At 61.3% G+C, this 14,495-nt stretch overlaps 1 protein-coding gene across 2 annotated transcripts in view; it reads right to left on the bottom strand.

The window, feature by feature from the left end:
- The window catches only part of LIMK1 (LIM domain kinase 1), a 29,960-nt gene extending 15,960 nt beyond the window's left edge, over window positions 1-14,000 (bottom strand). The window contains exons 1-3 of one of the 2 annotated variants that reach the window (XM_030536709.1): window positions 13,895-14,000; window positions 11,106-11,202; window positions 510-648 (exon numbers count right to left, since the gene is read on the bottom strand). In XM_030536709.1, coding sequence (XP_030392569.1) covers window positions 510-648; window positions 11,106-11,202; window positions 13,895-13,952 — 294 coding nt within the window. In that variant the 5' untranslated portion in view covers window positions 13,953-14,000. Of the gene's footprint in view, window positions 1-509; window positions 649-8,063; window positions 8,352-11,105; window positions 11,203-13,894 lie in introns of those variants that run through there. The other variant, XM_030536710.1, reaches the window with a different exon arrangement.
- Between the last annotated feature and the right edge of the window lie 495 nt (window positions 14,001-14,495).

The raw sequence follows: 14,495 nt of genomic DNA, 5'->3' as shown, positions 1-14,495 counted from the left end.
CCTGCTGGTGCATGCGCCTGGCTTCTCCTACCATGGTGCTGGGTATGTGTGACAGGCTCCCTGCTGTGTGTGTGACTTATTTACTCGCCCACTGCTGGAAACTACCCCCTTTCCAATGACCTCATCTCTAGATGACACTAGCTAGCAACGCCCACATCTTCAGCTTCAGCCCCAGGTCATGTCCCACGCTGCCCTGCAGAGAAGCTGGGCTGGGAATGTCCAGTCACTGCTAGCCACAAGCCCACCAGGTTTGTGGGAATCCCCAGAATCCAAGGAGCCCTGGGCCTGAGTCTCTGCTTGTCTGCACGCTGTGATAGCATTGATCTCAGTGCCGGTCTGGCTGGGTAGTGCTCCAAAGGAGTAAATGACTGCATAGGGTCAGGCCTCGCACCCGGGTTGGGCTGATCGCAGAGAGCCCTGTGCCCCTCACTTTAAGCTGTTCCTTAGGTGCACCCACATTCAGGCTGCTCACAGGGGACAACGCCTCTGCTCTGATAAATGGTACTTACCATGACCAGCCCCTTGGTGATCTGCTCTGAGCAGCCGTGGCACAGCTCCCCAAACCTGGCCCAATAGTCCTTCTTGCAGTAGAGGCGACCATCCTTCTCGTAGTACTGGTGGGACAGCAGGGCCCCGCACTCACAGCACCTGCAGTAGCAAGAGGGCGGATCATGGACAGCAAAGCCCTTTGAAGAGCCTGCCCGTGACCTATTGGGATCCGAACGAGGGCACCATGCAAGCGTGACCCTCCCCACTGCCCGGCCACGGGAAAGGCGCAGTACCATGGGGCTGGGCTGCTCCTGCTGCGCGCTACCTCCCCAAACGCCTGCAGGGCTGAGCTCTGGGCCCTTGCAGAGGAAACCCTGCCTGTCAGTGGCATCTGCAGCCCCAGCCCGATTGTGCGCCCCACAGTAGAGGACTAGCTGCTGTACTCCGGGCACGGGGGCTGCCCCAGCTAGCGCCGGCCCTCCATGCTGAGCTGCCCTTCTTCCCTCCCGTATGGCCCTGCTGGTCTCTGCTCCTTGTCACCCATCCCGCACCCCGCTCAAGCTCCCCTCCCTCACACATCTGCACGAGCCACCATGTCACCGCGACCTGGCAGCTGCAGACAGGCAAGCGGCCTTACAGACCTCACTCCTCACCAACCCACCCCTGGCGTTGCGGCTGTCCCAGTGACTGCAGGGGAATTGCACCAGGCGTGCATTGGGTCCAGCCAGCTTTGCCTGCTCTCCAGCTCACACTGCATCCTGCTGGCCTCTCCCAGGCCTGCTCATTTCCCCTGGGCTAACAGTGACAAGGCAGGTGCCTCACGCTCCCTCCCAGCACAGCAGGAGTTAATGCTCAGCCCTTCCTGGTCAGGTCCCAGCTACGCTCAACCCCTCCCCCATCCTGGGATGGGGTGTGTCCCAGTGATATTCAGCCCCTCCCCCATCATGTACCTGCCCCAGGGACATTCAGCCCCTCCCCCATCACATAACTAGCCTGGTGACGCTTAGGCCCCCCCATCCCCCCATGCAGAGTGAAGAGCAGACGTGAGTTCAGGGCTGCAGCCTGACAGCGTCTGCGCAACTGGGAAGCTCTGGAACCCTGACCCCATCTGTGTGGGCAGCTCTGAGCTTTGCCAAATGCTGATGGAGAAAGAGAGAGACTGTTGCTCCTCTGGCAGGGGGCTGCCAGCCTCCTGTGGGCTTCTGGGAGAGCCGCTGTTCCAGCTCTGGTGCAGATGTATGTCTACACTGCATGTAGACACCCCCTGACCTGGGCTAAGGGCTGTTTACTTGTGGTAAAGATGTTTGAGCTCGGGCTCTGGGATCCTCCCACCTCGCAGGGTCCTACAGCCCAGGCCCTAAGCCTGAGCCCGCGTGCCCGTGTCAGTGGGCGCAGACCAGCCGCGGGTGTCTAACTGCAGCGTACACATACCCAGAGTGATCACAATCACTGCACGTCACTCTGAGCTGCCGGCGAACCTAGCTTCTCCGGGAACCTAGCACCTCTGGGTCAATGGGCAGGCTCCATAGTGGAGACGGAGCCAAAGGCTCCACGGACTATGCTCCACAGGGGATGGCGATGACTGGCAGACGGGGCTGTGATGGCCAGTGGTTATCAGCACTTGCAGCACCACAGCAGCCTGCTGCCTTGGGGAGAGACCCGGTTCTACAGCTCTGGAAAAAGCCATCACCATTCTGCACCCTGTGCAGGGAGAGGCTGCAGCAGCCAGGCCAGGAACCACCCAGGGCCATTTCCCGTCTCTGATCATGGCTGTTGCAGAGGGCCCCAGTAAGTGGCAATCCCCGTTCTCTGACCATGCGATGAGAGCCCTGCTCGCTGTGTGCCCACCAGCCAGCCAACAAGGCGCTCACCAGTCCCAGCACCAGTGGCTAGGGGACTCCCAGCTGCCTGGTCCCACACAGATTGTTCTCAATATAGTGATGCCCAGGTGATGCTGGCTTCCAGTTCCCTTCTCTGCCATCCCCTGCTCACTCTAGGGCTTTCGTATGTCAGGCCCCAGGCCCAGGATTCCTTGCCACGTGCAGTCTCTATGTTTGTCCCATCCCCCGGCTCCCACAGACATCCCTATGTCTAATCCCACCCATCCCCCCGGTTCACATTGATTCAACCCCTCGCCCCGGCTCACACTGACACCCCCATCTCTAACCCACCCCCTTCCCCTGGCTCACACTGACACCCCCATCTCTAACCCACTCCCTCCCCCTGGCTCACACAGACACCCCCACCTCTAACCCACCCCCTCCCCCTGGCTCACACTGACACCCCCATCTCTAACCCACCCCCTCCCCGTGGCTCACACTGACACCCCCATCTCTAACCCACCCCCTCCCCCTGGCTCACACTGACACCACCATCTCTAACCCACTCCCTCCCCCTGGCTCACACTGACACCCCCATCTCTAACCCACCCTTCCCCACTATTCACACAGACACCTCCATCTCTAATTCAGTCCAGGCTCTGCAGTTCACGTAGCCTCCCCTGGTGTCTAACTGTGGCTGAGCTCTGTAGTTTGGGTGACCACTATTGGTCTCTAATAGCATCCCAGATCGGTAGCTCGGGGAGCCACTGCTGGTCTCTAACTGTGTCCTGTCTGCGTTGCCTGCAGATCCCCCGCTAATTCCAGCCGGGCGCCATGGCTGAGGGAGCCCTCCCTCGGAGATAAGTTCCCAGTGTGGTAACGCTGTGGGGCACTGGGAAGGCACTGGCTGTGTTTGGGTCACTACTGGCTCTTGGTTTCTCCTGGTGTGGGGAGAAGAGGAAGCAGTGTCACAGAATCACATCCTGTTGCATGTGGGCTGCAATGCAGCAATGGATTTGTGCACATCACGTGCTGTCCAGCCACAGACTGGGACCTGCCCCAGAGGGAAGTGGGGCCACAGCACGACAGCATCTCTCGTGTTAGCTGTACTTGGAGCTGGGAGCCCAGGCTGGTGCATGGGTTTGGCAGGTGAGCCAAGTGATCCACATCTGTGCCATCTCCCCCAGCCAATCAGTCCCAATTAGCTGCAGAGTATGGGTGGTGAATGGTTGAGTTACCTCTGAAGACGCTTGGGCCCAGTCTAGACTAGGAACGTACATGTGTTTAGCTACAGATGGGGTGTCTGTGTGAGTCATGGGGATGGAGTGAGCAGGTGACGGAGGAGAAGGGAACTGAATAGCAGTCTTGTGACCCCATTGGCCAGGATGCCACCTCCCAAGAGCTACAGCTGTGTGAGGGAAACCCTGGGGTAGGCAGCACTTGCTGGAGGGAAGAATTCTTCCATCAACCTAGCCGCTGCCTCTCCGGGCGGTGGCACGGGAGAACTCCCCCTATCCACATAGGTCGCGTCTTCACTGAAGCACTCCACTGTGCTGCTGCAGCATTGTCAGTGCAGACACGCCCTCGCCGTGCCTCGCTGTATGTCGCACGGCTGGAACGTGTAAGCTACCAATGCCTGCGAACTGGATGGTAACATACTGTGGATCTCAGGGGTGACTGAACCTGGTGACAGTCTGAACAAAAAGAGCTTGTAGCTGTTTCCATGGTTTCATGGTTTCTAGTGTAGCCCAGGCCAATATTCCAGGCTTCAGAGTAACACAGACAGGTAATAGGCCTGGAATCTCAGGCCTGGGCTACACTAGAAATTTACATCCATGTGAAAATATCCACACCCCCAAGAGACACCCCACCTGAGTCTGGTATAGACAGCGTTAGGCAGATGGCAGAATTCTTCCATGGACCTAGCTACAGCCTCTCAGGGCAAAATCCCTCCTGTCAGCATAGGGAGTGTCTACACTGAAGCTCTGCAGCTGCACCGCTCTAGTATCTTAAGTGCAGATGTACATGTACTCAATTTGTGGTGCAGTAGCAGCTAGGGCCCCAGTCAGGGATCAAGGCCTCGCTGCGTTGGGCACTGTACAGAGTCCCTGGCTGGTTCTCATCATTCACACTGCAGCGCAGATCTGCCTGGCTCAGATTGTGCTCAGCAAGAGATACCATCACGCCGTACAAGATGCATTAAAAAATGATTTCCACGAGCAGCACTGTCTTTCCCATTGTCTGGGCAGTGCCATCCTGCAGATGTGCTGCTCTCCCCACCCCACGGCAATGTGTCCTTAGGCCTGGCACAGTGCTCTGACTCTAACGATTTCCAGCTGCTGGAGATGAGCAGAACCCTTTGCTCCCCATGAACCCCCAGTCCCGGTGGGGTGGCCCCAGCTGCTGTGCTTTGTCTACAGCTCTCCACGACCCCCCCGATTCCCACCCCGCTAGCAGGTGCTAGGCTCGCTGGAGATGTCGGGACTGCACAGCACGCATGAGCAGTGCAATTCACAACAGCTCCAGATGTATCCTGCTGGAACTCGGGCTCTGGCAGGACACTGCTGTGGAGAAGCTCACAGCATCGGAAGATCACTTTTTATATTCCTGGTAGAGAAGCGGCATGCAGAAAAATGGGGAGCATGTGGCTGGGAGAACTGTTCATGAGAGCTGTGAGAGGTAAGGATCATGGGGTACGGAGAGAGGTGAACTGGAGTTGGGGCACTGGAGTGTCAGTGTAACGCTGGAGTGGGGGGCAGTATGGAGAGTGAGGGGCAGGGGTTGTGGGCTAGAGTGGGGGGTATCAGTGTGGGACTGGAGTTTGGGGGTGTGGAGATGGAGAGCGAGGGGTGGGGGTTGGGCTGTCAGTGTGGGGATGGAGGGTAGGGTTAGGCATTGGGCTGCAGGTGTCAGTGTGGGGATAGAGGTTGTGGGATGTTGGTATGGGGCTAGAGTGGGGGTAAGGAATGGAGAATGAGGGGCAGGAGTGCTGGGGGTGTTGGTGTGGGGCTGAAGGGTGGGGATTTAGAGTGAGAAGCAGTGGGGCTGGGGCTGTTGGTGTGGGGCTGGAGGGGGCGGAGATGGAGAGTGAGGAGTGGTGGGGGTGGGGCTCCAGTGGGGTGTGGGGTATGGAGAACAGGCGCTGGGGTGGTCAGTGTGGGGCTGGACAGGTGGGCAGGAGGGTTGGGACTGTCAGTGTGGGGCTGGAGAGAGGTGGGATGGAGAGTGAGGAGCGGTAGGGCTGGGGCTGTCAATGTGGGGCTGGAGAGTGAGGAGAAGTCAGGCTGGGGCTGTTGGTGTGAGGCTGTAGGGAGCAGGGATGCAGAGTGAGGAGCGGCGGGGCTGGGGCTGTCGGTGTGGGGCTGGAGAGTGAGGAGAAGTTGGGCTGGGGCTGTCGGTGTGAGGCTGTAGGGAGCAGGGATGCAGAGTGAGGAGCGGTGGGGCTGGGGCTGTCGGTGTGGGGCTGTAGGGGGCAGGGATGCAGAGTGAGGAGCAGTGGGGCTGGGGCTGTCAATGTGGGGCTGTAGGGGGCAGGGATGCGGAGTGAGAAGCGGTGGGGCTGTCGGTGTGGGGCTGTAGGGGGCAGGGATGCAGAGTGAGCAGCGGTGGGGCTGTCGGTGTGGGGCTGTAGGGGGCAGGGATGCAGAGTGAGGAGCGGTGGGGCTGGGGCTGTCTGTGTGGGGCTGTAGGGGGCAGGGATGCAGAGTGAGGAGCAGTGGGGCTGGGGCTGTCTGTGTGGGGCTGTAGGGGGCAGGGATGCGGAGTGAGAAGCGGTGGGGCTGTCGGTGTGGGGCTGTAGGGGGCAGGGAGGCGGAGTGAGGAGCGGTGGGGCTGGGGCTGTCGGTGTGGGGCTGTAGGGGGCAGGGATGCGGAGTGAGGAGCGGTGGGGCTGGGGCTGTAGGGGGCAGGGATGCAGAGTGAGGAGCGGTGGGGCTGTCGGTGTGGGGCTGTAGGGGGCAGGGATGCGGAGTGAGAAGCGGTGGGGCTGGGGTTGTCGGTGTGGGGCTGTAGGGGGCAGGGATGCGGAGTGAGGAGCGGTGGGGCTGGGGTTGTCGGTGTGGGGCTGTAGGGGGCAGGGATGCGGAGTGAGGAGCGGTGGGGCTGGGGCTGTCGATGTGGGGCTGTAGGGGGCAGGGAGGCAGAGTGAGGAGCAGTGGGGCTGGGGCTGTCGGTGTGGGGCTGTAGGGGGCAGGGAGACGGAGTGAGGAGCGGATGCCTGTGATCCCTCCTGCAGCCCCCTCCTCCTCCCCTTTCTGCCCACTCCGCCGGCACGTGGGTCGCATGTCAATCAGCGATAACATGTCAATCAGCGATAACGTCATTCTCCGGGCAGCCCCATTACGTCACCCCACAGGGAAGCCGCCCTCCGATTGCTTGAGTCAAACTCTCCCGGGAGGACGCTGACCAATGAGGACGCGCGTCCGGGCGCAACCCAGCTGCGTTAACCTTCGCAGTGCTGGCGCGGGAGCGGCTTTGCTGTTGGTGCCCTGGGCACAGCCCTGCCGCACCCTGCGGGTGGGTCACGCTCTCACCACCCGCCCTGGCCCTGCCGGAAGGATGTGCAGCTGGGCACCCTGCACAGGTGGACCTGGTGCAGCAGTGTTCTGGGTGCCCTGCTCCTGGGCTAGGACCACAGACCCTGACTGGGGCTTGTGTGCTCACAGACACAGCTGCACACATGTGCTCAGACATATAGCACCAGTGTGCACACACATTGTACAGATCTCAGTGGGATAACCCCACTTGCTAGGCTGCAGGAAGTTCCATAGGAAGAGATGAGTAATTCCAAGACATTTGGGGTTGATCTGTGATCCTGGGAGGGTGCAGTGGCTGGGTCACTGAACATGGCACCCTCTTGCCATGCTGCTTGGGCTCTCTCAGCTGAGAAGGAGATGCAAAGACCTTTGCTTTAGCCCCTGTTCAGCGATGGTGAGCGCCTCAGGGCATGTTCTCTAGCCCCACTCAGAGCAAGCAAACCCACCTGCCTTTGATCTACCCTGGCACTCCCATTGGCAGGGTGCAGTGTCCACTTGGCCCAAGTCAGATCCCGAGTAAGAACCCAGCTCACTCACCTGACTCCCCAACCCTTGCTCAGGCCAACAAACCCCAGCATCCCTCCCCCACCCATATAAGTCACTTCCTTTCATGGTGTCTCAGGTTCCCCATCTGATAAAGGAGATACCGACACACACACATCTAGATGGCTGGTAAAGCTGCCAACTTTGGAGCAGAGGGGTTTTCAGTTCCTCAGTGCTGGGGAGGGGGATATTTCACACAAAAAGCAGCCAGATTTTTTACCAAGTGCGTAACAAGGTATCAAATGCTGCAACGCACCGAAAGGCCAATTCCCTCCAGCCGCAGCCCCCAGAAGGTTATCAGAATCTCACCATCACCCCCACCCTGCTCAGCTCCTCCACCTCCCACAGCTGGTGTGGTCTCAGCTGCCTGCTAACTGGGCGAGTGCAGGAGAAGCAGTGAGCAGGCTGTGAGGAGAGAGATGTGGGGGCAGCTGGGGGGAGGGAAGGGGACATTTCCTGCCATGGTTTCTATTTCCTTGGCAGTATGTCTCCAGGCACACTCCTTTCCCTTGGGACTGCTGCCTTCCCTCTATCCATGTCTTGGGCTGGGACCCCAGGGTGCTGTCAGGACTCCATCACAACCTATCCCACACTGTGGCCCCAAGCCCATGGTGACGCAGTGCCCCTAGCCACGGCAGAGGTTCAGGTGCGAGCCGGAGCAGCCCCCCACACTTACTTGGCTCCAGCACTCAGGAAGCGGCTCTTCTTGAGCACAGCAGTCAGCATCCTCCGAACCAGAACGAGTCCGGGGCCGTGCGGGCTGCACCTCAGTGAGCAGCTGGGGTGGTGGGGCCCTGCACTCAGCCGTAGGGGCGCCTCCCCCAGCTGGCCAGGGAGGCTCTGCACACACTTCTGTGGCTTCTAATTCCTACAGACACTTCAAAGAACTGGAAGCACTAACTGAGGGGGAGAGGAGAGACCAGGAACCCATGACATCATCTCCTCCTCCCCAGCCTGCTCCCCACAGCTCTGGCCTCAGTGACTCAGGGAGAGACACTTGCTCTCACTTCCCCCCACCCCCAGACCGCAGCCAGCAGCCTGAGGAGGAAAGGAAACCAGAGTTGTAATCACGCAGGGACGGTGCTTCCTCAGCGACAGCCAGCAGCCTGCCCTGCATCAGCCATTGCTGCGCCTCCCCTGGGCTGGCTCCTCATGGGGACTCACAGGCCTCCCCTCCCTAGGGCTGTGCAATGGCACTGCTGGCACACTCCTGCAAACACAACACCAGCCAACCCACTTGGCACCCCCACTGTTCCATGCATAACATCAGCACCACCGTGTGTAGCTTCACTGTCCAAACGGACATGGCCTGTTGTCACCTGTACACGCCCTCCCACATCTCTGCTCCCATTTGCAACAGCACTGTGCATGCACATGCCCTGCCTTCCAGCATCACGGCTCACCCCCGCCCACAAACTCGCGGTGTCCCTGCCAGTGCACCCAACCCCATTCGCGCATCCCTGCAGACGCATGCACACCCTCTGGCATGCAGATGCACAGGTGCACACCTGCCAAGTGCAGAGAGCCCTGGGGCACTCCTAGGGAACTGGGCTTTCCCAGCTCCAAAGAGCCTTGCTGTGCTGCCAGCTTGGGGAAAGGTTGCACTTGCACTGGTGCAAGCAGCGATTCAGTGGCTGGCTGCGCTGCTGTCCACAAAGCTCCAGGGCAGCTGCCAGCATTAACCACTATGCTGTCTAACCCTGCTCACAGGGGCCAGCACGAGGAGGGCACCATCACGACTCCCACCCCCAACAACCTGCCCCCTCCCATGCCCCCCATCAGATTGAGGAAGAAACACCTGCCGACCCCCTTGCCTGGGCAGAGGAGGCTTGGCTCTGTCCTGGCCCCAGTATGCCTAGCAGAATGTCCCCCACTCTGGGGACTCCAGCGCACAGGATGCGATGCACAATCCACCCCTCCCCTCCCTGGCTCAGGCTTAGCAGGCACACAGGCTAATGAGGAGCAGATGGCCCTGCTCACATGCTCTCCAGCTGCTGCTGCTATTAATGGCTGCCCAGTTGCAGGAGCGCATGGGGCTGTGGAGTGCAGAGAGCAGCCCAACTTCCCATGGAATCTGGGTCGCTCCCAGAGAGGCTTCTTGCAGACACCACTGTGCCCCAGGGACAGGCCAAGGGGTCAGCTTGTTCTGCATTTGTACAGCACCTAGCACAATGGGGTCCTGGGCCATCTCAGGCTGCTAGGTGCTCCGGTAACACAAACAGTAATAATAATAATGAAGGGTGCCATCCTCACACTGCCCGACAAAGCCCACTGCTGGGAGGTGCCAGGGCAGAAATAGCAGGGAGCTCCCCCACACCCAGCACTCCTGCCCTGCTCCCTGCAGTGCCCCCTGCTGGAAGAGGCCAGGACTGATGCAGCTGGGAGCTCTCCCACAATCAGAACTCTGCCCCACTCCTTACAGCGCCCCTGCTGGGAGAGGCTGGGACTGCAGCAGAATAGCAGGGAGATCCCTTCGAGCAAGCATTGGCACACAGAGTTCCAGTAAGATTTGGGTGGGTCGAGCTGAAGGCAGGTTGCAGCGAGAATGCCAGGGAGCTGGGCACTCCCATTCTCCCAGGCTAGGGACACACTCCATGCTGTGTGCCAGGTGTCCGAGCTCGCCCCGTGGAATGACATTTATCTGTGCTGCAACCACAGACATGAGGGGGCAGTACACCGGTGTGGCACTGAAGGGCAGGCCCTTTGAGAGGAACGGCTGGTAGCCTGCAGGCTCCTAGTGACAGGGAGTGCAGGCGCCCAGCAACACCAGGCTGGCACTCCGGCAGCCACTTTAACCCAGCTGGGATCCAGCTGCAGCAGCAAACGCCCCTTCACTCTGGCTGGCCTGTCCGAAAACCTGGCATGCCTGGGACGCCTGGCTCGGAGGACAGCCCCCTGTGACTGAGTGCTGGAGAGGCTTCAAGCCCTGCTCAGTGCACAGGGCTCCCGCCTGTGGCCAGACCACAGGGCAGTCTGGGTGACATGACCAGTGCTGAGGCCTGGGAAGATGCCTACAGAGCAGGTGCTGAGGGGAGAGAGGAATCCAGGCAAGCACGCAAGAAACCAAAGCAGACTGCAAAGGTCACAGGCTGCTAGAGCCCCAGAGCCCCAGCCCCAGCCTGGCTCTGCTGGGCTGTGGGGAGAACTGCAGCCCATCCTGGGAACGCCCCACCCCAAGTCTAACAGCTGGCTGGGACCAGGGCCCTTAACCCAGGGAGTTGTGCGCCAGAGGGGCATTGCATGTGTGTGTGTTTGTATGTCTGTGCACGACATTTGTGTGTGTGTATCTGTGCAGGACATGGACTGTGTGTCTGTATGTGTGTGTGTATCTGTGCAAGGACATTGTGTGTGTGTGTGTGTGTCTGTGCAGGACATGGACGGGGTGCGTGTGTGTGTGTTTATCTGTGCAGGACATGGACGGGGTGTGTGTGTACCTGCGCAGGACATGGACGGGGTGTGTGTGTACCTGCGCAGGACATGGACGGTGTGAGTGTGCGTACCTGTGCAGGACATGGACGGTGTGTGTGCGCGCGCAGGACATTGTGTGTTTGTGTGTATCTGTGCAGGACATTCTATGTGTGTGTAAACATGCGGCCACCTTGACCGGGAGGTGACACCAGTGTCTGTCCCTAGACTTCCAGCCTTGGCCAGTCATGGCAAGCCCAGCACTGGGGAGCGCAGGCCGGAGAGCTCCATGCCTACCCCGCGTGGCTCCTACCTGAAGCAGTCGGCATGCCAGTCAGCGTTCAGGGCCTGGAGGTATTGCCCATCGTAGATACTGTGGCCACAGCTCGCACATACAGGCAGGTCGCTTCCTGCAGGGCACAGAAGAGGCACAGGCTGTTGCACCCCCATGTGAGGGCACAGCCAGCCCCGGCAGAGCCAGTCTGGCTTGGGGAGCTCTGAGGGCCCTTCTCCCGTGGAAGCCCAGCACCTAATTTCAGCTACATGCATTGAGGCAACTTTGGAGAGAGACATGCGTAGCAGTAGGAGCTGGTGGTAAAGGGACAGGACAGGGCAGCAGGACTCCTGACTTAGGGGGATATAGAACATCTCTTCCCTGCTCTGTGCCTCAGTTTCCCCAGTCAATGAAAGGGGAATGTGACGTAGCGACTGCCTGGCAGGCTATGCAGCAGCATGGTCTGGTGGGTGTGCAGGATACGGCGAGCCTTGGTGGAATGGCACCGGAAGTGGGCACGCAATTAGTTCCACAGGCCCCTGTGCGAGAAGCACCGAAACTGCTACAGAGCAGGAACAACTAGGCCGGGCACATCCCCCCTCACACCTGAGAGCCCCCAGCCCGCCCGCCACCGGGAGCCATCCCCTTCTCCACAGGGCCTGCACTGACCCTCCCCCACTCCCACCTGCCCAACACCAGGACCCACAGTAACTCTGAGCCTCCTCCCCGCACCACATGGACTCGCACTGACACTCACCCCCGCCACACACACCCCACCATCCTGTCACTGCAACACCTACCGACCCTGACTCCCCTCCCACACTGGAACTGCAGTGACCCTGATGCCCCGGCCCACTAGGACCCACACTAACCCTGCCCCCTGCCCCCACTGGGACCTGCATGGACTCTGATCCCCATCCCCTAGACCCACACAGGCTCTGACCCCCCCATCCCTCACTGGGACCCACGCTGACCCTGACCTCCCATCTCTGGGCCCTGACCAAGCCTGGCTTCTGGCCCGGGGGAGGTGCAGCACAAGCCAGGCATGGCTGTGCTCTCCCAGCCGCTCCCTGCTCACCTTGCCTGTACTTATTGATCCCCTGCTGGCAGGGGCCCCACACCAGCCACAGCCAGAGCTGCCCCTCCAGTGCCCATGGTCTCTGCTGGCAGGGCAGAGCAGGGCTGGGACAGAGTCACATCGGGTGAAAGGCAGTGGGCGTGTGGTGTCTGGCAGGGGTCAGGACCTGGCCTGGGCCAGCTTGGGGCACTGGGGAGTGGCGGGCTCCCTGGGGGTGCCAGCACTGCCCTGCGTGCCCACGACTGCCGCTCTGTCTCCTCTGACTGGCAGGTGCAGGGGCAGGAAGAGCCAGTCCAGAGCTCAGGGGAGAAAGCAGTGGAGGCCGCTGGTTGGGGGAAGGTGCGGGTGGGGAGCCCTGCTAGCCCTGAGGGTGCAGGAGTGGGTGAGGGAAGGTTGTGAGGAAGATGCTGTGAGGCAGGTGACTTGCTATGGAGGGGAAGAGCAAAGTGCATGAGGGGGAAGGAAGGGGGAGGCGAGGATAGGATGAGCCATGGGGGGTGAGGAGGGTGAAAGCAGGACCTGGGCAGCCAGGAACATGGGGAGGGGAGGACAAGATAAGGGGGTAGAGGATGAGGTATGAGGAGGAGGGAGGAAGAGATGTGGGGTGACAAGAAGATGCGGGGCAGGTCAGCAGGCTGTGTGTGCAGGGTGTCAGTGGGCACAGGGGGGCCCGCTGTCCATGGAGAGCCAGCTGTCCGGAGAGATGCCCCCAGTACTGAGTCACGGAAGGGCGCAAGGAGCCCGGCTCCGCAGGGGGTGGAAGCAGAATGGCTTGAAAGCGGAGCTGCAGGAAGCAGTAAGGCGATAGGAGGCACGGAGAGGGGCCATGCGCTGGTATGGGAGGCAAGGCAGCCAGGACAAGAGGGAACCGTTAACCATGAGGATCATCTAGGCCAGGCCAGGGTCTGCTCCCCGCTGCTTTGGGAGCCAGGGCCCCAGCTCTCAGGGGGAAAGGAGCCAAGGGGCTGTGACAGGCCACGCCCCGAAATTTTGAACCCCCAGCAGCCAGGGCCAGGGAACAGCTGGCAAACGGCATTGCAAGGGGCTGGGAGTAGGACGACCAGACGCCCTGACTTTATGGGGACAGTCCTGATATTTGGGGCTTTGTGTTATACAGGTGCCTATTACCCCCACCCCCATCCCAATTTTTCACACCTGCTGTCTGGTCAGCCTAGCTGGGAGTAAGGGACCTTTGATGGGGGGGGGGGTTAGGTGACCCCCAGAGGGCCAGAGAAAGGCCCCTGAGAAGAGAAAGCTGCAGCCCAGCATGCGTCTCCTGGCTGGAGGAGTGTGTGCAGTGAGATGGGAGCCCCAAGCCAGGCAGAGAGCCTCACTGCAGGAGGACCGAGGGGGCCATGGGCTGCTGGCTCTTCACCCTCGAGCCCAGGGCGAGGAGCTGGCCACCAGCCTGCCCGCAGGCCTCCGCTGTATCACAAAGGGCCCGCCGGGCCGGGGGCACCAAGCCGCGTCAGGGGGAGCCCCCCCCGCACCTGCCCAGCGGCGTGTCAGAGCCCTGGGCTCCCACCCGTCCACACCCACTGCACCAGGGGAAGCGATTCGCTCAAGGTCACCGCGAGTCCCTGCGGGCTGCGAGCGGAACCCAGGAGCTCGGGAGCCCCCGCGCCAAGCGCTGGCCCAGGCTTCAGCCCGCGGGGAGCGCTGGGCGCGCCGGGCTGGGAGAGCTGCCCCTGCCCGGCAGCCGGGGCTCCGGCATCCGCAGAGGCAGCGCAGCGGCCCCAGCCCGCGGTACCTTCGTCCTCTCCCATAGGCTCGTCCCTCCAGGTGCAGCAGAGGAGCATCAACCTCATCCACCCCGCCGGCTGGCCCTGGGCGCGACCCGCGGCGCCAGGCTCCGCCGCCCGCTCCGGCTCGGGGCGCGTCTGGCTCGCAGGCAGCGCAAGGGGCAGGGCTGCGCTGGATGCTCCGCGGGAGCACAGGGGCTGGCCGACCGCACGGCATCCCTGGGAAAGCGGAGCGAGAGCCGCCGCGGCGCGGCCCTGCAGGCGGGGGAGCTGGGGCAGGAGCGGGGGCAGCAGGCAGCAGTGCACCCGCCTCCCTCCCGTTAACCCTTAGGCAGCCCGGCCCCGCTCCTGGCGCTGCCAGCCGCGGTGACGCTGAGCAGAGGTCCCACTCCAGGGGGGCTCTGGAAAGCGGGTCAGAAGTTGGTCCAGGAACAGATATTCCCGCCTCTCCTAGACCCCGGGACCCACAGCTACACCAGCAGGGCCGGCTAGTGTGGGGCTGAGTCCCCTGATTGTCACTGCCTGCGTGACCCTGGGGGAGTTGTTTTACCCTCCCGGGCACACATTTACACCTCCTTGCCAGGGTGCATTTGGATCTGGGTACACCCT

Source organism: Gopherus evgoodei, chromosome 17 (assembly GCF_007399415.2).
Source record: "Gopherus evgoodei ecotype Sinaloan lineage chromosome 17, rGopEvg1_v1.p, whole genome shotgun sequence".
Lineage (NCBI taxonomy): Eukaryota > Metazoa > Chordata > Testudines > Testudinidae > Gopherus > Gopherus evgoodei.
The sequence above is the reverse complement of the archived record's forward strand: the minus strand, read 5'-3'. Positions and strand labels throughout refer to the sequence as shown.